At 39.3% G+C, this 22,816-nt stretch overlaps 1 protein-coding gene across 5 annotated transcripts in view; it reads left to right on the top strand.

The window, feature by feature from the left end:
- KATNAL2 (katanin catalytic subunit A1 like 2) overlaps nt 1-22,816 on the top strand; it is a 31,044-nt gene that overhangs the window by 4,392 nt on the left and 3,836 nt on the right. For 2 of the 5 annotated variants that reach the window (XM_035310673.1, XM_035310675.1), the window contains exons 2-13: nt 3,906-3,976; nt 4,372-4,538; nt 6,623-6,665; nt 7,086-7,209; nt 8,309-8,410; nt 8,929-9,027; nt 9,791-9,868; nt 12,348-12,446; nt 12,962-13,025; nt 13,861-13,979; nt 16,260-16,351; nt 18,250-18,360. In XM_035310673.1, the coding sequence (XP_035166564.1) occupies nt 3,906-3,976; nt 4,372-4,538; nt 6,623-6,665; nt 7,086-7,209; nt 8,309-8,410; nt 8,929-9,027; nt 9,791-9,868; nt 12,348-12,446; nt 12,962-13,025; nt 13,861-13,979; nt 16,260-16,351; nt 18,250-18,360 (1,169 nt within the window). Of the gene's footprint in view, nt 1-25; nt 927-3,124; nt 3,778-3,905; nt 3,977-4,371; nt 4,539-6,622; nt 6,666-7,085; nt 7,210-8,308; nt 8,411-8,928; nt 9,028-9,790; nt 9,869-12,347; nt 12,447-12,961; nt 13,026-13,860; nt 13,980-16,259; nt 16,352-18,249; nt 18,361-22,816 lie in introns of those variants that run through there. The other 3 variants (XM_035310677.1, XM_035310676.1, XM_035310672.1) reach the window with 3 other exon arrangements.

The following is a 22,816-nucleotide window of genomic DNA, read 5'->3' as shown; positions in this document are numbered from 1 at the left end:
TACTCTCCAACTTAATTCTTCATGCAATCATACATATTCATGCAGAAATACGGGGTCAGATACTAATGAAACATAGTGGGGTTAAATTAATCTTTTAATAGCTCCATTAATTTGATGGGATTGCACCAGAGACTAGGTTGATTTACAATGTAAATGCATTTTAGTAAAAGGTATGTAACTAAATAACTAAACAAACAATTGCAGTTAAAGATGCATGACTTTAATAGAGTTTAATTTTAAATGGCTGCAAAGAAAGGAGTACGTACCATTCTTTTGTTAAGCTAGAAATAAATAAAATACACTATAAGTGTTGGAGATAATTAGTTAAGTGCTCAACTATTTAGTTTTTAAAACAAGATCATGCTTAAGTGCCTTAAGCTTTTATTAATTGCATGGACCCAAAAATCCCCTGTAGTAATTGAAAATTTAATTACATACATTTTTTGTTCTTTTAAGAATAGGAGCTTATTAAACTTTAAACACTTAAACATCTATTGAAATACCAGTGGCTATAAACAACATGCAGTTCCAAATACTAATTAAACAGGAAGGCTAAATCACTATAAAACTAAACTGAATTTTAAGTAACTTTGTACTCGTAAGTACTCTGATTTTTTTCACACTGTATAAGATTTACCATTGCCTCTCTACATGCAGCTGAAGTCCCAGCAGTGTTATTGTCTGTCTGCACTGTCAGGCAGATTTTGTGGATGTATTTGGAGTGAGGGCCAATCTCTAGGGGCTAAACTGGGTTTCAGAAGGGAGATTGGCATGGGCAGAGAGCTGGTCATGTGTGCAGTTGCTGGTGACACTGGCACATGTGGAGGTTTGTGTGCCTGTTGGAAAGGGGACATAGTAGTAAATGGCTGTAAGAGGTGGCTTGATGGGATTGGTCAAGGAAGCAGTGGTCTGTTTGCAACCAACTGGTAAGATTTCTGATTTGGTAAGAGGTGTGTGTGGAAAGGTCCTTCATTTCTCTTTGTTCACAGAACTGAGACCAGAGATTTGTGTTCTGTTTTTCAATCCAATCCAACACAAGTCTCTGTCAGTTACTCAAGTGATGTAATGCTTAGTTAACTTTGTTTGGACAGATGGCTAACTTCCTAAAATTAGCCATTGCTATTTGCATTCTTATTAACAAAAGATAAACATAGAATTAACCTCTCAGTCTAAACTATCTTCTGATTTTTAGATGGGACTCTTATTAGGTATAAAGGTTCAATCTTGCTTCTGCTTGGCCAACCCAAGAAGAACATTATGGTGAGGTTGGAGTGGGTTGTGAGTACAGGGACACGATGCTCTCCTCTACATCTGAAGGCAAGTCTCTGCCTAGAAGAGTATTCGAGCTGCTGGCCTTCACTGTCTAAACTAGGATTTAAAATACCTCTAGAGACAGCAGAAGCAACCTGATGGAACTAACAGCAGAAGACAGACAAGAATACAGACTCTTTTCAAGCATTGATCGTGAGCTTGACAGTTCACCAGACAGATGCAATTCCTCTCTCAGCATTACTGTAAATACTCAAACATGGATGTGTCTGTCATCTGTGGCAACTACTATGTTTTCATACCATGTCATAAGTACTCAGAGAATGCTGCGATCTCACCCTTTGATATGTGGGCAAATGCAACAGCTAATTTTTATTTGCATTCGTCTTCTATTCACAGAACTGGTTCATTTCTGCTTGCAGCACCTCTCTGGAATGGATCAACTTAATTCAGAAGTTGTTGATCCACTGGACATTTCCAGAGCACAATTTCTGCCCGAAGTGGTTTGCAAAAATCGTCTTTGCACCACCAATGAAAGTCAAATAGTATTGTAGTTTCATTATGGACAGGGGAACAGAGTGGCTCTGTAACTTTATCAAGACAAGAAAAAGTAGCCAAAGTAAAAAGTGGTGTGTGTTTTCTTCCCCGTTTCCCAGCCAGTTTAATTCATCTGGCTACAAAACCAGAAAGAAGTTTTTACCAATCCATTCTATAATACGTGAAATAAAAATACATTTCCAACTGGCAGGAAATATTGAAAGCAAACCCCAGCTCTTTCCTTGTGGTGTCACTAGATGGCCCCACATCTGAAACAAACACCCCGGAAAATAACTGCCATACTGGCTGACCTTTTGCGTCCTCTGCCCGGTACTTTTTACAGGTTGGTAAACACACTGGTAGGTATTTTGGTTTGTTCCAAAATAAAACAATAGCTGAATGTGCTATCTTAAACGTGCAAATGGGCAGCAGAATGCTGTGTGATACCTGCTGCTATGGGCAGTGTAGAGGGAGCAGATAGGTGAAGAAGTAAGTTGGTTTTGCAGTGCACTGCACCACCCAGAAGCACTCTGGCTTGGACGCATAAAGGCTTCTCCAGTATCTGCACTTTTTTTTATTCGCAGAGCAAGGCAATTATACTATCCTTCTTGGTCTCGTGGAATCAGAGTGGTGCTTTGTTCCACGAGACTAAGAAGGATAGTATAATTGCCTTGCTCTGCAAATATTCCTTTTATGCATCTTTTGGGATTTAAAAGCATAAAGCCTTGATCAGTAGTAATTCTTTGACTTGTCTGCACGCTGTGCGGTGGCAGAGTGCAGCAGAAGTCATTGCTACCAAAGCTGGGGCTTTGCCTTCCAGCGTGAAGAGGGTGAAGATTTGTGGGCTGGTGGCCTGCAGAGCCCTAACAGTAGGGCTGTGCTTCTCTGGGATTGAGGCAGCCACTGTTTGGGTGCGGTAGGAGCTGGGGGTGGGTGTCTGTACAGGCAACATGCACAACACGGTCAGCAGTATGTATGTGCCGTGCAAGCAACATAAAAAAGGTCGCTCTTTCCCCATCCACTAAGTCAGTGCCAGTCTGTTGTGCTCACGCTGGGTCCTCAAGAGTAATGCTGAACGCCAGCGTCCTCGAAGAGACCAGAAGTAATTTATTTACCTAACTGTGGGTTTGGCCTTACCTGCTTTTCCTGTGATCCCAGCTTCAGATCACAATGAGCGAAGTCAATATGCTGATTTCTAGAGCTTTCCTTGTAGCAACTTCTGTTATGACCCCAAGATTCCAGAGTTTACGTCGGGAGACATCCAGCATATACGGTAATTTTCATCAGGGTAAAGCTTTGTTCCAGCATCTTACTAGGTTAGTTTCCAGTGCCCCTTTTGCTATACTTAATATTGCACTGTATACTCCCATAGGTGTAGCTTCGCTGAAAAATGGCAGAGATGTCTTACTCTGCCTTGCTGTTATCTCTGAACCATTTTTGAATGCAGTCTCTCCAGGCTGTGTGGGAAAATCTATTGGCCTGAAATTTCTGTGTGCCAGGACACAGGGTCACTCCTGTGTTAAAATTGGGCAAGTTTGACATCATCCAAAACTATTAATTCTTCAAGTGCATTTCCTTTGTGTCTATGTAACAAGGCCCACAAGATGGGAGGTGTCAACAGTGTGCAGCAGGTCTGCATAATGTAGTGTAGTTGTGCAGATCCCTGGCCTGTTCTCAGTCACTTCGAGCACTCAGAAAATGGGTTTCTAATTGCACGGGAGGGATGCAGCCCCAGTGGAGCACGTGGTTTGCTTGCACAGCTCTTGGAGATGCTGTGCACAAGGTCTGCAAGAGCCCTACCCTGAAATTCACAACCTGTTGGAGGTTCATAGTCATAGCAAGGCCAGGAAGTTGTTTTTCAACCTCAAGCTAATTTTATTTTCTCTAGGAAAAGGTTTATACCCAACCACTAGCCCTGATAATGTGTAAGAAAAATTGCATTCAAAACCACTTTACTTCCGTTTATTAACAGTGAGTTGTTTTACAGTTCTTACATGCTGTTGTCTTAATTTGTTTGTTTCCACAGGCTACATTTAGATGCTGTTTACAGCAATAAAGAGAATATTACATTTGATCTAGAGTTCTGTCTTAATTCACAGGATGAGCTGCGAACAGAAGCTCGTCGAAAAAATCTCCTCATTCTAATTTTGCATTACTTAATTGAGGAAGGGTAAGTAATTAAAATAGTACTACTGCCCTACATTTGTGTTCCTGTCTGTGACCTCCTGTAACATGTCCTTTTGTCCTCTGTTGGGCCAATGGACAGCAAGGGCCTTTGCTTCCATATGAGAAAGAGCTAAACTGTTATTAAATAACTTGACAGCTTGCTGTGCTAATTTGTTTCAATTCCTGGAACAAAAGCATCCTATATCATTTCCAAATATGTTAGATTAATCCTTTGCTGAAAGTATTTTTAAATACGATTTATGGCTTTTATAATAAAAGAGATGTGGACAACTTAAAACTGCTATATACTTACTAATGCCATTGCTTGCTCTTTCTCTCAGAAATCACAGTAAAGTAATAACTCAGGTTTTTGTTCTTTCCGTTATTTGAAATTACCAGGTATGTTGATGCTGCAAATGCTTTGGAACAAGAGACAACATTAGGCTTACGTGGCTTTGAAGTTTGTGACAACATTGATCTTGAGACAATTTTGATGGAATATGAAAGCTATTACTTTGTAAAATTTCAAAAATACCCTAAAATTACCAAGAAAGTCCTGGATACTGGTACGTGGCTGTTTTCCTAAAGAAAGCTTTTGATTTTTCTAAGCCTAAAAACTATATTTTGCTGATGCACTCCCAACACTTCTCATGTATGTCCATGTTTGATGTTTGAACTCTCTTATAGATCTATATTCCTAGGACCTAAGAATTAAGAGATGGGGCTTTCATCCTTTCTGCTCTCCCATTCCCTCTTTATGTAGAGGGACAAGATGAACATATTTTTCAGTCTTTTAAAAACAAATTAAGTATTGGAAAATGCCATGGAACTGCAAAATGACATGGGTATATTCTCTCTTTCTTCTAATGGAGAGAGAATAGTAAGTCCATTCTATCCTGGATTTAACTTTTAAAGTAAAATAAAACACTTAAATGAAATATTACGTCTTAGCTCATCCAAGCTAGTGCTTTAAAGTCTATTACCACTAATCCCATTAACCATTTATTTTCTATATTTTTATAAACCTACACATTTGGCACATTACCTTTAATATATTCTCTCCAAAGGACTTAAAAGTCTGAGATATAACTGAATGATGCAGAATAAGGTAGAGCAGAACATGAGCATTCTGTTATGACTGTGAGATCCTGAATGATTTTGTACTTGAGTACAAAATGTAACTTACAGAAGTCATAAGAACAACCGCATAAGTCAGTTATGAAGAGCTTGGAGGGTGCAGAAAACACCAGCATCTCTTCCTGTATTTCTTGTAAGAAAAATGTAATAATCAGGGGAGGGGTGATGGTCTGGGAGCATCTTCAGGCAGTTTTCATCGTTGCATATGACTGCGAGCAACTTTGAAACCCCAGGTAAATGGAACGTTATACAACCATAATAAAATTACCTGGATAGGTGAAGTGATTTTGAAAGGCAGTAAAGCTAGCAGTCATCATGACATTAAGGGTGATACGGAAGATCGGTACTAGCTGGAAGCAAACTATCTGCATGAGGGAGAGATTTACAGCTGGAACTTATTGACTCGTGTTAATACGAAGAGGAGCAGCCCTGCAGGACAAAACCAAAGGGATTTGTTGTGAATCAAGAAGGAAAATGTATTAGAAAGCATTTATTACATCAAACGTAGTCAAACTGTGTGGTAGCCAAGGCTGCATCCATGAACATAGGTCCAAGCAAACAATTCCCTAAAGCCAATAAATCTGTTAGACATTTTACAAGCCCTCAGTACCCACTTTTGGTCAGTAAAGCTACCCAGACATGTGGTACTCTATTACACAAGCCCTGAATTGCCACCAGGCTGTCAGAGATGCATCTGCCTGTGTCCCTGAAGCAGAAGCAGCCTCCCTCCTGCATGTCTCACTTGAGAAGCTGCTGCCTGGTCATTTGTCACCTGCCTTAAAACCAACCCAAAAGCCAAACCCCATGTCTGAGAGAAGTGTCAAAAAGCTTCTTGAACTCCAACAGGCTTGGTGCCATGCCCATGTCCCTGGGGAGCCTGTCCCAGTGCCCGACCACCTCTGGGTGCAGAACCTTTCCCTAACCCCCAGCCTGACCCTCCCCTGTCCCAGCTCCATGCTGTTCCCTTGGGTCCTGTTGCTGTCCCCAGAGAGCAGAGCTCAGCGCCTGCCCCTCCGCTCCCCTCGTGAGGGAGCTGCAGGCCTCATGAGGCCTCCCCTGAGCCTGCTCTGCGCTGTGCTGAACACACCAAGGCACCTCAGCTGCTTCTCACACATATTCCCCTCCAGACCCTTCACCATCTTTGTAGTTCTCCCTTGGACAATCGCTAGCATTATGTCCTTCTGCTGTTCTAGAGCCCCAAACCACACAGCACTCAAGGCTACACCAGTGCAGAGTTTTGGTTTAAAAGTACGATGAAAGAAATCAAAAACTGAATGGGCCTAAAAATTTAACAAGCCTGGATCCAAACTGCTCTCTTCAATCTGTTTCTTTTTGAAACATTTTTGCAAGCTTGCAGTGCTTAGAATCATGCTGTTCTTGTTTACGCTTTGCTATTTCCAAGGTCATTAAAATATGCTCAAAAATATTTTTTTTGGGGGGGGTGGGGGGGAGTTGTCCTTTTTTAAATAATAGTCCTTAATTATTTTCCATCTTAATATTAATTTTGCTACAGCAGAAAACAAACAACAGCTGAGAACTGCAGGAAAAAACAGAAGGTAAGCGAAATGCATGTGGCTTTTTCTGGGCAGAAAAGTTTCCTCTAAGAGCAATATGCAGTGTAGTTATAATACTGTTGTGATACTGTAGGGATACTAAACTAGCCTAGAGTCCCCTGATACTGTGGGGTGGATTTTTCTTTATCTTGTAGATAAAAATAAAGGTTTACTTCCCAACTGGAGATGCAGACAATCTGCAAAGTTTCTGCAGTGTGGGATAAGGTGGGGTGGAGTGTTTGAATGCTGTGAGCATTGAACTTTTATGTCATTTAAACTGATGCCTTAACTTCAGTGGGAGCAAAGTTAGCCCCCAGATTGCTTTGTCTGAAAACTGTGCCTTTTAATCTTTGGTATTTTGAAGACAAAAAAAAAAAAAAAAAAAGGTTATGAAAGCCTTTGAAGGTATAACTTGCATTCTAGGGCAGCAAGCTCTTCTCAGAATCTTCCAAGGACAAAGCATCAGACAGTGCAACGACCATCATCAAAAACTTCACCTGGGAGGACAACAGAACTTAAATCATCCACCAAAGAGAGCCCCAAACAGGTTCAAATGTGTTTCGTCTTGGCATCATTACAGTTGAAATCAATGTGATTTTATTTTGAGCAGCTATAATCAATGAGAGGATGTTACACAAGTTGTGTTTGCACAATTTGTGAGTTTTACTGTTTACATAATTTAAACATTGTAGATGCAAGGCTTGGGGAGAAGATGCTTTCTAGCTAAAAGGTGGCGTGCAAGTCACAAGCCAAAATTAGAGGAAAAGAAGTCATATAATCTAACCTATACTGAAATAAGCAGGAGTCTTTCAATTAACGTCTGTAGTTTTAAGGATTCATCCTTAAGCATCAGAAAACAAAACAAACCAACCAAGCAGAAAGTCTAGTGTCAGTTTTAAGCATCTTCACAGTACATAAGGTGTTTGAGACTGTGGGAGTCATTTGGCTCTGTGATTTTTAGTTTTGTGAGTCTTGTTTTAGTAAGATGGCTGCAAAAACTGGTTATTACCATCCCTTACACAGGAGAGAGCAGGAACAGCAGGTTGGCGGGCAAGTATTGTCTGCTACAGCTTTTGAGGAATTGGGTAAGGGACACCCTCTTTTTAAAATTTTTATATATATAAGGATTTATATAAGTCCTTGTCCATATTTCTGCACAGGGCAGAATCTCACCTCTGACCATTTCTCACCCTTAAAAAAAATGTAGCCCTTGGACAGTACAGCAATGACTGCTGTGAAGTGAATGTCAAAGTAATTTACAGTCCTGAAATGGCTCCTCATTTCTAAGTTGCTGCATTGTGCCATGTACTTGCCTCTCAATGTTCGTAAGTGTTTCTTCTCACGGCCAAAAAAGATGCTGATTCCTACAACTTAAAATGCAAGCTCTCTGCATGAAAAAAAAACTTGAACACTAAGCTGTAGAGCTATGGCTTTGGTTCTGCTGTCAGCAGTGACATGAAGCTTAACTAAATGCACAGCAGTGGTTTGTTTGACAAATGTAGGAGTACTGTTGCAACTTCCATGTACTGATATAGTTTATCTAGGCATGTATGAAGCAGGGGAGGGGGCGTGATACCTATAATAGGGTGTTATCTGCAACTCATCCACCTGGCGATGCATCTGTTTTAAAATTCATTTTTCTTTAGAATAATGACAGTACAGTTACTCCAGAGCAATCTGACTTTGGCTTAACCATCTCAGCAATCAACAAATCTGGAGGAGCAGGAGAAGGTCCTCATTCAAAAAGGGTTAGTAGAAACCTAATATGTGATTTATGACAGAAATCTGCATGTAGGAAAAGCACATAAAAGCTTTTCATAAGTATCCAATGTGAACTTTTTCTGTATATTTTTTTATACAGTTTTGCTGTGTAATTAGCTGAAGGGTCAATTTTATGATTTGGGCAGTACATTTTTGCACAGGAGGCTCAGTTTATGTTAAATAGTATTTCAAAGTTAGAAAAGAATAAATGGTATTTCTGTTTGTAAAACCCAGCAATAATACCTAAATTGAAGATAAATTTGAAATTAGTGAGTAAAATGATAAGAGGTTCTGCAGTTAAATAGTTACACTGACTGAGGAGATGTACGCTCATTTCCCATAGCTACCACAGATTCTGTGGTCAGCTTTTTGATGTATTTATGTCTGTATGTGCAACAAAGAAACTAATTGCTGTAATGTTAAGCAAAATTTTGGCCCACTGCATTTTTAACAGTAGAGTTACCATCCTGGTAAAAGCCTATCACACCATTATCTTCTTCCTAAGGACCAAATAATTGACTTCCATGGGATGGTCCAAGATGCTATCAAGGTATCAACAAATGGAATAGCCTTGAACAGTCTTAATTGGGATCCAGATCCATCGGTAAGTGTTTCTCTTCATATTTTCATCCAGTGTGCATGATCATCAGATTTATATCACCGGAAACAAAATAAAATACTATAATGATGCTGTCTTGTTTCTGAAGTGCTAAAAAAGGGATTAGATTTTTGAGTGGTATATTTCTTTGTTGAGTGGACAGTCCTAGTTGATAATGGTATAATTTGTTGACAGTTGTTTAGTCTTTGAACACAGAAGAAGGCAATACACATTGTGCTGTATGGTTCACAAACAAATTAGCAGAAACCCACCACTTTTGGGGGTGAAATTCTCATTCCTTTGAATTCAGTATGTTGTTTAGCATTCACCTCAGCTGAGATTGGAACACAGTTTAGATGGTTGGGGTAGAAATTTTCAGTATAGTAATCACTCTTTGATATGAGCTTTAACTTCTAGGACAGCGCATCCAACCTCGCCTGGTAATTGCTACATTTGAAGAAACTTTCAAAAACAGACTATGTGGCAATGAGATGAAACACATTTATATTTTTCATTCCTCTTAATACGTGTAGGGCATGTTTAGGACTATGTATGCAGTAAGAGAGCTGCTCATTTTAATGTTAATTCTGGATTAGATTCTGTCAGATGAAAAAATGAGTTACTGCAAATGTGGCTTGCTTCAAAATCTTTATCCATATTTTACAACTTTGAAAGTTGATATGATGTATGAGGTTTTTAAAAATTATTTTACCGTTCTTCTATTTATAATAATAGAAGTCTGACAATAATTTATGTTTGTCTTTTTAAGGAACGATTATTAAAACCCCTTAGTGCTTTTATTGGCATGACTGGAGAGATGAGAGAACTTGCAACAGTTGTAAGCAAAGTAAGATCAGATTTCTGTTTCATTTATATAGCGATCTTGGTTCTCTTTGTCATTTGAGAATGCTGTTTGTTTCTCTTTGTTAATGCTGACAGTGCTTGTTCTCAAAGGTGCAGGCCATTTTTTTAACCATGTGACGTTGAAAATCATTCTTTTCTTTGTATGTGAAACAATGTTTTTTTCTTATACACAATAGAAGGAAGTAATTAAGATCTTTCTAATAGGGATTACATGTAACATGTAATCATACTGTTTGTATCATAATCATATAGTTTATAGGACTTGCCTTTGTTCTTATTGGTTCAGAAAATGTACAATGCAACACTGATTTTAAAATGTTATCTAGTACTATTGATTATATAATGTATTATCTTACTGTGATTGAATGGTGGGAAAGCCTTTATTCAACTCTGCAGGTGCCATTTCCATTCAAGGCACTGGGCTATGTTCAGTGTGGATGATCTGTTACTATCAAAGCAATATCCTGATTCTGAGTGTATCTACTAGATACTGTGTACCAAGATTATCAGATGCTGATATTCCCACATTTTTTAACATACTAGTCCTGTGCCTTGCTTTGTGCTGCCTGCATAATCTGCGCTCTTCATCATCTTTTCCTGCTTGGCTCACCTGGGATGTGCTGTTATTGTAGGCTGTGCTGACAGGGAACTTCCTTCTTCCCAGCAGCTGCATGGGCAGCATCAGTTATATTCTGTAGCCTAGGAGATTCTGTATCCTGGGGACTCTTCTGGTATGGGCATTTTGACACCTGGAGGGAATCCCACCATTGTCAGCACCATTTTATTTCGGTCACAGGTTGAAGTGTGGTCCAGCAAACAGGCCTTGGACTACTGGGGATCAACTGGTCTAGCAACAAAGCAGACAAATGCTTTGCTTGCATCCTCTCCCAAACCCCACTGGGCACTTGTCCAAAAGGTTTCGAAGTATCACAGGATTTGGTAGTTTGTTGCTATTTTAGCAGGGTTGCTTTGGCCTTCATTATGATATGTTTTTAAATTGTGTTTGTATATTCCTAGTTGGTATAGTAATCATCACTGTGTAAATCAATAAAAATAAATAGCATGTGGTATCTATTCCACAACACAATCTAATTTAATTTGGAAACAGTTATGGAAGCCTCTACTTAGTATCATAAATCTGATTCATCTTAATTTGCTGTTAATAGAAAGGGGAAGTGTAATCTACTCTATATAAATAATTTTTCTAATTGTATTAAATCAAATTTTCCCCTTGGATATAAGCACATAATTTTTCTTTAGTCTCTGGAGACTGCCTATTTTTATCAGAGAACAGAATTTATCCCAAGTATTTGTACTGAGGATATGATATTTTTCTGCAGAACAATTAGTCTCTGGAACACAAAGCCACAAAATATTACTAAAGGAAATGGAAAGATTCATAGAAGATTTGGATAGTTTGATGAATTAAATGAAATTAAATTAGCAAGTGCTTCAGGGCACGGGCTAATTACCGACTGTATTTTGATAGATGCTTAGGGGGGAATTTTCCTCCTGCTACAAAGCTTCTTGCACCTTTTCTTGCATAGCGTGGAGTACGTAGAGAGCAATTTTTCAGCATTATTTATAACAGTGATAAGTGCAGGCGTGAAGTTACTGAGCAGCAAGTTTAAAAGAAAAAAAAGTATTTTCACATATCTGATTTTAAACTGTGCAATTTATTGCTATAGAACAAACATTTCAAAAAAAAAGATAATCTTCACATCTTCACATTACAGTAGCTCTTCATATGGTGGTTGCTTACTAAAACCAGCTAACAGAAAACAGATCTGAGAGACACATCTGCTCAGCATATACATAGAATCATAGAATCATGTATGTTGGGAAAAACCTCTAAGGTCATCAAGTCCAACCGTTAACCTAGCACTGCCAAGTCTCCCAGTAAACCATGCCCCTAAGCACCACATCTATGTGTCTTTAGAATACCTCCAGGGATGGTGACTCAACTACTTCCCTGGGCAGCCTATTCCAGTGACTAACAACCCTTTTGGTGAAGAAATGTTTCCTAATATCCAACCTAAACCTACCCTGGTGCAACTTGAGGCCCTTTCCTCTTATCTTGCTGCTTGGGAGAAGAGATTGACCCCCACCCTGCTACAACCTCCTTTGAGGTAGTTGTAGAGAGCGATAATGTCTGTCCTGAGTCTCTTTTTCTCTAGGTTTTCTATAAACTCAACTGCACCTCATTTGGCAGTGTATGTGCTCTTAGGGAAACTAGGAGTTTCAGGGGAAGCAAGGCATATTGTAGCACTTCCGTGGAAACGATTGCTGTGTGTGCTTTCCTCTTGTGAGCTGACTAGTGCACGGGGTGAAATGATAAGTTTGCATCACTTAATAGCACAATTGTTTTATAACTGAGTTGATGCTTTTACTTCGCCAAAGGTGGTTATACTAGTGTAGAAGTAGTTAAGTTTTGCAAACAGTATGTGATATATATGTTGCAGGACATCTACCTCCATAATCCAAATGTGAAGTGGGATGATATTATTGGACTGGATGCAGCTAAAAGGCTAGTCAAGGAAGCAGTTGTTTATCCTATAAGGGTAAGATACTAAACAGATTAGAGAAAACCATCGTTGAGCTCATTAACATCTTCCTTGTAATTACAGTGGTGGTCAAGTTTTCTCACTATTTGTGCTTTTGTAGGCAGTTTCTGTTTGAACCATTCCTGCTTCAGTTAGAAATGGAATACCCATTCTCCAAAAGGAGAATGTCAAAATTAAAAAAAATTAAGTTTGGGGTTCTATTCTTTTGCACCCTTGGCAATGTAAAATGTAATGGATTTGGCCTTTACTAATTCAATGTCAAATGATTTACAGAAGAGAATATAAAGCCAATTGCATTTGAAGAATTCATATAAAACAATTTCAAATATAGTTAATACAGTATTATTCTAAGTACTCATACAATATACATCATATGTTGCTTTGTTTTTTTTTTTTCCCATCTTCCAATTTCTTAGGTTTCCTGTGTGTATTAGGAGCACTGGGGGTAAGGGCTAGAATTCCTTCCATGTTGTTGTATTTATAATCCCTGAACTACTTTTTGGTTTCCACAGTACCCACAGCTATTTACAGGCATTCTGTCTCCTTGGAAGGGTTTATTGCTGTATGGACCACCAGGTATGGAGTGTTTTTATAGCCTATCCACATAGGATATACTACTGTTTATCCTAGGTCACTACTTTTGTTTTTGTACTGTCCGTAAATCATTAATGCTATAGTGTTAATGTATCACATAATAATTAATAATTAAGAACATGTTCTGTAATTTGAAATGGAAGAAGATAATGTGGGTGTTATCAGCCTCTTTAACTCAAACATCTCTCTTTGCCTTTCTTACAACCCTTGATTATTTGTACACTTGAATCTTCAGAAAAAAAATAAAAACACAGTACTCACACTACCCATTAGGAGAAATGAGAATTGATGCTGCTACTCATCTTGGATGATACTAATCAAGTTTGACTTGACCTGATCTTGCAAAATACAAATAAATCTGCCATGGACTCACCTGCTTGAAGAAAAATGTCCTTTCCTTCTCTCTTCTGCACTTGGTGATAATTTTGGAAATGGGTTGGAAGCTTTGCCCTCTTCTGTTCTAGAAGGGTGTTTTCCACTCTGCACAGCCTCACTTTGACACAAGGGAGCAAGCACTGCCACCACATGAGTGTGTCTGGGAGGGGACAGAGGGCGCAAGTACTGTGTGAGTTAATTGCAAAAGTTGTCATTCCAGTAAACTCCATTTGTTCTAGTGAATGCTTAGATGCACTTGCCATAAGAAGAATATGGAGAACACATTTGCAGTGCTGTAATACTTGAATTTCTCCAGGCAATCCTAGAAGGACTTTTCCTACTTTAGTACTTTACCTGACTAATAGTAAGATGAGGGGAATTATTCAAACATTTGCATTGTATTTCTTTAGAGAGTGAATTTCTTCAACACTGTTGTTTGTAGGTACTGGAAAGACATTGCTTGCTAAGGCTGTTGCCACGGAATGCAATACAACCTTTTTCAACATATCAGCATCCACCATTGTTAGCAAATGGAGGGGTGATTCAGAAAAACTTGTCCGGGTAAGAATTATCTTATTCATTGTACAAACATCAGGTTCACCTAAAGAACTGGAATTTAAAACAGAACTGGAAAAATATTATTCCTCTGATACTCATCATCTTCCCTTTTCTTGGACAAAATATGTGACTCTGTATCTAGTTCTTGAATTGGGAATAACATCACTTCTGTAGAAATCTTAAAAGTGTCTTCTGTGGAATTTTAGTTAAAGGAAATCCAGACAAAGTACATAGCCCAAAGCCAGCAAAGATTTTTGACTCATTAAATAAGCAACAAGCAAGCTGTATTCCTAACTAAACTAGTGTTTGCTTAGTGACTCCTTCAGAGTGCTTCACAGCCTCTGTGGGAGGGTTGGCTGGATCCTAGGCTCCCTACAAAATACACCTGCTATTTAGTTTACCAAATTCCCTACTGCTTTTATCCTGCAAGGCACAGAATTGGCAAAGAACTCTGTTGTCACAGCCAAACACAGAGATAATGTTGCTTTAAGGAAGGTAGTTTGATGGCAAATGGGTAAAAGTATTTTCACATACAGACTGGCAACTAGCATGCATGGTTCAGCTGTGATATATAAAAGTTCAGAAATTTAGGTGTGGCTTCTGTACCCTGTACTCTTCTGTACTCTTTCTGTAATGTCAACGATTTTGGTGTAAAAAATCCACAAACATTTAGTCTTACTTTACTCTCACCTCTAAGGGTCCTCTTCAGATAGATACAAAGCTCTTGAAAATGGGTAGTCATGACGGATTGCACTTGGCAACTGCCATCACAAGCATTGTTAATGCTTCAAAATCACCCTTGAAATTTAGGCAATATCTGCAACATAATTATTCTTCTTGTGTCCTTTTTTCCTTTAAAATGGCCTGTTTTTCTTCTAACATTCACCTCGTGTGTTATTGATCCTCTTGACATCTCTGCCAGTATCTTCCTAAAAGTTTCCATCTTGTCAGGAGAAGGGATCTGGTTTCTGACAGAACACCATTGAAAAGGTTTTTGTGAACATGCTACAGCACTTGCAATTATATTGAATCTTCACCCTTAGTTGGGTCTTTGGCAGAATACAGAAATAAAATTAGATTGCGGATCAGGACAGCTCTAAGAAAAGTAGCATGTGAATTTATATCCTAAAATGACATGAGGCTGGTACATGATCTTCTGAAGTTGTGTGAAGTATATGTCAGTTTTGCACTCATGCAGAGGAATATCAGCTTATTCTATTTTCCTCATTTCTCAGCTGTACTGATGTGATTTTTAGTTTAGATTCATAATAACATTATAGATTGCAAACTGTTAGCACCTTTTGCACAACAGCAGTGGAAGAAGATATACAAACAAAACTGATATCATAGCATCCATTTTTTTTTTTTCAGCAACCATCTTGGAAAAGCTACTCACACGGCAAAATCAGTATATGGTCCAGTGTTTGACTTAATTGCAAACTTTTGCTTCCTTAAACAGTATGAGTCACAATGGTGATCATAACACTACTTGTGATCCAAAATGCAGGAAACAATATATATCTTTTAAGATTTGTTTTTAAATGTTCAGATTAAAAAGTGCTGCATTAATATATATTGTTAGTGATACTTATTTAATAATTGCAAGAATGCTTCACTGAAGAAGAAATGACTATATATTCTTATTGTTAATATAAGTCTCTCCCTCTTTAGCGAAAAATAGATGAAACCCTTTTTTTTTTTTTTTTTTTCCAAAATGGCACACCCAGGTTTTGTGTGTCAGCTTAATAGTCCACTTTGTAATCTAGCCCTGATTGTTCAAGCTGTTTGTTTTCTCCAAGAAAAACAAAAGAACTTCTTAATTCTTATCAAGAGAAGCATTCCATTTTTTTTTATCATGGTGCAGTTGGTTTATTATTTTCCTCAAATCCTTATTTAAAAAAATACAAATAGAGCACCAATAGACGACAAGATGTTTAATCTCTGCTAACAATTTAGGACTTCCCAGAATCCTCTGATGGATCATTTTCTTCTATCCCATTATTCTCAGGGTACTCTGGTAGGAATTAGACAAAGATTTACATATAAAGACAGGATTACATGCCTGTGTTCTTTATACCTCCTTTACAAACCTTTCAGAATTTGAGAGGATTCAGGGACCCTCAGCCTACCCAGATCTTTTGACCTAGAACATACTCCTTTTTGCCCTAGAAGTCTGGAGTATGGGCATCATTATTTATCTCCCATGCCAGTGGCTCTTAATGCTTTTTCCTGTTAGTTTTCTTGTTAATCTTTTCCATCACTTTTATTCTTCTCTTTAAACAGGTGCTATTTGAGCTTGCCCGATACCATGCTCCTTCCACAATTTTCTTGGATGAGCTGGAGTCAGTTATGAGTCAAAGAGGCACTGTTTCTGGGTAAATGATGAGATCACTTCCTATGGCGTTAGGAGAATATATGTCCCCCTTTGCAATGCATCTTTTCAATAGTGTGTTTCAGGTGCTGACCAAATTTTAATCATACAATATACTTTCTAGAAACAAATTTTAGCTAAAGCAAGGCATGAGACTACTGTGTAAACTTTAATGGGAGCATGATTGGGCCCCTGAAAGACTTCTCTTTTAGATTTTATTGACAGTATCGTTATTTTGAGTGGTAATGGTAATTTTCACAACTTATATAGTAAGTTATTTTTCTTCTGTTATGTTGTCAGCTTTAGCAGCCTTGTAGTGTATTATTTTCAGAATGCCTATCATATCCGAAAATGCAGTTCCATGAAAATGTTGCATATGCTGTGGGGATTTAAAAAGAGAGACGTGGTCGTTGTTCCATTCACAGTAGATGAGATCAGTAGAGTAGTGTGAAAGGCAGGTTCTGAGAAGTTTAGCACGTGACTATGGAAATAATGGGTCCAGGAAGTCTGTGAGCAGGAGAGAAGAGCACAAATACATAACCAGTGCTGTTGTATTTTCAAGCAAGGTATTTGAAATGGAAGTAAGGACAGCTGGGGGAAAGAACAGGTGGCTAGTTAGAGGCAAATGAAAAGTGGTTGTTTTTGTGACACTTTGGACAGGCTGAGGCAGAGCAGGCTAAGATGCAGTGTACACAGTGGAATGGTATTTTCATTAATGGGACAAATTTTGATGGTATTGTCAGGACTTAGAGTTGTAGGAATGGGGGTTGTTATTATCATCATCCGTGGAGTAGATGGTTTTATTTTAAAAAAGCTGAAAGGGTTGAACACGGAGGAGAAGCAGGAGAAATACAAAAATATCATTATACCCATTAGGAGCCCATTATAGTGTGGCTATATGTACGTTATAAACTATAAATTATATACTTACAAAGATGCATAAATAGAATATGCCATATCATAAATACACAACCTGTAGTAATTGTCAGTTGATAGGTATAAATTATGGGCCAAGTCTTGCTTCATACTTTTTTAAAAGCTCTCATTAACATCACTGGATTATGTATTTCAGTAGGGGGTTTTATCTGAGACTATATAGTTATTTTTACATATCCTTATTAAATATTGACATCACACCGATGTGTGGATGTCTTTGCAGAAATAAGCCATTAAACCTGAATTATAATTCTTACCATCTAAGGCCCTGATGTTTTCTCTGGATTTGGTCCAGGGGTTACCAAGAACTCCACATCTGGGACCAAGAGTTCAAACTGGTTTCCTTCAAAATTGGTTACCTGGATCAGGGCCAGTATTCTTAGCACTTTGCTTAAGTTCCCCTTCTCTCCTTGAAGAAGGCTCCTTTGTGTGTGGTCTCTGCCCTATTTTTCAATTTGTTTCAATACTGCAAACTTTTCTGTTTACTTTTGATACAGCATTTTGCAAACCACTGAATTCAGCAGTATGTGTATCTTCTTGGGGCCACTTAAAATTCACTCACAGAAAAATTCCAGTAGTTGCCCTGACTAGGTAGGTGTGTTAGTTGTATAATGGCAACTGTTATGATATAAAAATTCTCCTGCACAGGTCAATCAATCAAAGCCTTAGTTGTTTTCCAGTAAACATCAGATTTATTTGGAGATTAATATAAATAGAAAAATGTAAATAGTTTCTTTGGATTCAGTAGTGGTGAACTCTCCTCACTTTAATGCACTGAAAAGAGTCCATTTAAGTAATCATTAGAAAGCTTGATTTTAATGCTTAGATGTTAGCTAATGGAGCTTAATCGTGCTTTGAACTGGGGCAAAATGGTGACAAGGGCTCAGTTGCTGTGAATGACAGTGTATAAATAAAGATGATTACTTTAATGCACTGAGCAAATATTGTTTCTCTGAATCTTGGTAGCGGTGAACATGAAGGAAGTCGACGGATGAAAACAGAATTACTGGTGCAGATGGATGGCTTGGCCCGATCTGATGATCTTGTATTTGTTTTAGCAGCTTCCAATCTGCCATGGTAAGAGATCCAGAGAGTACATTTTGAATACATTTGCATGAGCTTCTAAGCACAGATAAAGATTTTATTTAGACTTTTGCAGAAAAAGCCTTGATATTTGGTTAAAGCATTTAAAGATTAATTTGGAGCTTTTACTTTTAAACTCTACAATTCTTGCTATTTGTGCCACATGAGAATAATCCATAATAAAGTCAACATATGCTGGTGCTACCAGCTGCTAATATTTAAAATGGAGTATTTGACTTTAGAGGCAAGTTATTTACTATGTTTAAGCTAAGAAGGGTTTCAGCCTGGAGCTGTAAAGTGCTTAAAACATCTAGTGCTTAGAAGGATACACCATAAATAGGAAGGTTGGATTTTATTGGTATCAAAAGTGACTTTTAAAAGTTGAGGAACAAAAAAAATTCTTTGGTTCTTTTAACATAATTTGGAACAGAATACTAAATGGTTGGAAGTTAGAACTAGGACATTTCATCATGTTGGCTCTCAAAATGGGCAGAACAAGTACTGAGAACAAGACAGAGAGGAGATGATGAGAGGATGACAACAGGCAGCAGAAAATGGCCAGCTCTGTACTCTCCTTGGATGGCTTCTCCCATGGCCATTGACAGCCAGAATGTTGATCTGGCTGGATCACTCATCTGAACTGGTGTAGTATTTCTCTTGCTTTCATACAAACCTTCTCAAATGGTTGTAAATAGTACATGGGGAAAATAATGGCTGTTGTGCAAGCACAGCTGTTTTTAACAGTCTGATTCGTAGCTCATTAACCTTTTTTCAGAGCAGGAGCCAACACCAGTACAGGGAACTGAAACAAATCGATGATGAGCTTGTTTTTGAAGTTAGCTTTCAGAGGTCTGGAACTAGTCTGTGGATTTCTGCTAGCCCTGAAATTCCCCCCGTCCTTGGGCTACAGATCCATGAAATCTTCAGTGGAAGAGCATCTTTTTCTACAGAGAAATTGGTATGTTGAAAGCAGAGAGGGGAACTGCAGTCAAGTAAACTGTGGAAATTATGTTTGGTGGGGGACAATCTTGGAGGCAGACATCTGCAAAAAAGATGATAGGCATATGAAAGGTTCTTTTGTCCATGCTCCTTTCTGTTCTTGAAGTGTGACAACCACAGAACAGGGCCATCCAAAACTGGCTGAGTGCACTGGGCTGTGATCAGAAGGCTGTTGCTGACCATAGGAAGTGACCATGTTCAAATGACTCCGTGTGCGTATCCACAGCTGCTTGCTTTTGAGCACTTTTAAAAAAGCCTCAGTTTATATTTTTTGTGTGTAATGTACAAACATGCTTCTTGCTTGTGACACACAAAGAAAAGAATTGAGCAGACTAGGACTTAATTATATTACAGTTATATAAGAAAATGCTGGAAAAAAATAGCTACTGTGTGTGTGAACAGTTAAGATTGAAAGGATATTAATACGTTAATAACCCATTCATCTCTTTGTGCTGCATTAGTAATACATTACAAATGTTTGTTACTGTACCATTGTTACCCTTCTAGAAGGAGAAACTGAGCAATGCATTGCACCTTTCGGTGGTCTCTTGCTTAAATTAACTCCTGTGTAGCCTTACGAGTGATGCTGCAACATGGCAGTATTAAAAAGAATCAGAAGTCTTTACCGGATCCACCGATTTGAAAAGAAAAGCTGGGCATTGAATACCAGCGTTCTGCTATAACTGGGTATTGAAACCTCAGAGGAAGAGTTCAAGAGCACAACTGGCCTGAAGGTGCTGGATCTTGAAGATGTGTTAATGCAAGCACAGGGTTGATCTCTCTCTGTACACCTCTGCAGAAAAAGAGATTCCTGTGTGTGTCTTGTTACCAAGCGTCTGTCTTATGCCACTGAAACTCTTTCTGGAAAGCTGAGCAGAAGTTACAGGCTGGAGTTTTGAATGTTTTACTCATTTGGGTTTGGATCATTTTGCAATTCTGAAGTGCTAATTTCTGCAAAATTGCTCCCTTGAAACATCAAGAAAATGACACAGCTTTTCTAAGGTAGATACAAAATGACAAGATTTCTATTTTGGAGGAACTGCTCCAACAGAAAGATGGCAATCTGTATTGGTACAAGGGTGGGAGCTGGGCTGTTGTGAGAAGGCAGCTCCCGCTGCTGAAAGTTTGATACCTGTGAGCTTAGATTTTCTTGGTAAGACTTTTTCAGCCTTGCTCGTGGGCAGGTGGGATTTTTTCCCTCTCCAAAGTTAATTCAACCTATGAACGTCTGGCAGAACTGTGCCTAGAGTGGAGATGTTTTAAAATGCTGATGCTTTAAAACGCAGATGAGAATATACTTAGAAAGGTATTTAAGGAAGATGAAAATCTGGTGAAATCCAGGAGCATCTTACATCATCACTGAGGCTGACGGCCTTGAGGAGTTTGGGAGTGTTTGCTTACAGAGAGATTGGTGGGGTTTGAGCCCCCCTTAAGGATCTCACCTGTGTGTTTAGGGATTATTTTTGTGTGCTTGGCTACCCACAGTCTTACTGTGAGACCCCAGACTTGAGCTGTGTCGGGCTATTTTGCAACAGAAGTTTCAAAATACCTACTTTTACAATCCAGACCCTGTGGCGGCACAGCAGAGCCCTGTGTTTTTGCAAACATTTGGCATTAATCTGGATTTCAAGAGATTTGTTTAACTTGGATATTTATTGATCATAAAAAAAAAGTACCAAGCTGCTTTTAGATGAATGAAAAGAAGCCTAAACAAAGCTCTTTATGCTGTCCTAAGCTGCACTGCAGCTATTGATCTTCCTCTTCAGGCAGTGCTTGCTGCCCATCCTTGCTTCCCCCTGCTCATCAGCCGGGCACTTCTTATTGACAAGTTCCTTGTTGCAACAACTCGACATAATTATGTAGAATAAAGGCCTTGTTAATGAAGAAATAAAGTGGTCCTTAACCACGCAGCGAATGCTTCCTAATGTACTAGTGTATTTAACTTCCATTGCAGTGCTGCTTCTGTTTCCCTCCCCACCCTCAGGGTGGGTGAAGCTCTGGTGGCAGCTGATAGACTCTTCCCTTCCACCAGACCTGGATTGTGGTAGATCCCTCAGCACACAGTCCAGGTGGGGTCAGGGGAGGTGGGCTGCAAACCCAAAATCACATCTGGGATTACCCCACAGCCAGCCCTTCCCTTCACTCCCAGCAGTGCGTGCCCGGTGTGTATGGTGGAGGACAGCAAGGAAGGAGAGTTGAGGGCAGCGTGGGGAAGCCCCAGGAGAAGACAGGGAGTTTGAACAAGCCCTCAGCCTTCAATGGCTCTGCTCAGGCCACCTGCATGGGAGAACAGGCGGTGGGATGATGAGAAGCTTGCTGCTCTTGGTGCCTTTTCCTCTTCTGCACTGCAGTGATGATCCCAGTGGGCAGGGATTAATTGTCAGTGAGTTCTCGTTGTTGTTTCCGGCTTCACTCCTGGAGGTGTTGAGGTCTCTCAATTTCTGCCTAGTGCATTTATTAATGTTCCTCCTTCTGAAAAAATAATAGCTGTTTGCCTTGTTTACCTCCATGAAATGTGGCAGTGATAATGAGGCATGATGCCTTGTGATGTCAACCTGGGAGAGATCCCAAAAGTCACCCTCTTCCGTAGGTCCTGTAGAGATTCTTTCCACGAGCATTTAATACTTTGAAATAATAGCCCATAATATTTTGGTTGGCGCAGTGCTTATTATTCTGTTCTGGTTATTGTTGTCACTTAACTTTGCATTTGACCACTAACAAAACAATTAGCACATAAACACTTTTAAGCTAACAAAAATACTACGTCTTTGTTTTCCTCTTTAAACCAACAAGCAGGGTCACTGTAGCCTTTCTGGGTAAACAGAGCAACTTGAATGTATCAGTGGGCTCATTTACACAGCAGTTCTTTGTGTTATGAGCACTTCTTAGACCTATTTCACCGCTTACATCTCTGCAGAACTAAAACACAGCAGTAGGAGGAACAGCTAGAAATACTGCCTGGGAGCCCAGCGCCTCTTGGGCACTGTGCTTTTGCTGTGTTAATATCCACTAAGGGCAAGGTTGTTTCCTCTGTGCATGGCTGGGGAGCTCGTGAAGCTGTGATTTCAAAGGGGCAATAGTGCTCTGGAGTGCTCTGGAGTGGTGGAAAATGTCCACATTTGGTGGATTCATGGGGTGTTTGCAGGGACTGTGTCTGCAGTAGTCCTCCTGCAAGAGCAGTTTGAGTACCTGTGTGGGCACCTCTGAAGCCCTGAGAAATTGGGCTCTGTTTGTGTACATGGAGGAAGGCAATGTGGGTGAAGAACAGCCAGGGGGATGGTCAGCTGCAGAGCGATTAATTTCTAGCCTAGCAGAGCAATTCTGAGAAGTGGCTGAAATAAACATTTGGAAGGGGAGGGGGGGACCAAAATGGTCCTGTGCCCATTCTGAGAGGCACTGCACTGGGCATTGCACAGTGCAGGGTGAAGCCCCAGGGCTGCTCAGCAAGCCT

Source organism: Oxyura jamaicensis, chromosome Z (assembly GCF_011077185.1).
Source record: "Oxyura jamaicensis isolate SHBP4307 breed ruddy duck chromosome Z, BPBGC_Ojam_1.0, whole genome shotgun sequence".
Taxonomy (NCBI): domain Eukaryota; kingdom Metazoa; phylum Chordata; class Aves; order Anseriformes; family Anatidae; genus Oxyura; species Oxyura jamaicensis.
The sequence above is the reverse complement of the archived record's forward strand: the minus strand, read 5'-3'. Positions and strand labels throughout refer to the sequence as shown.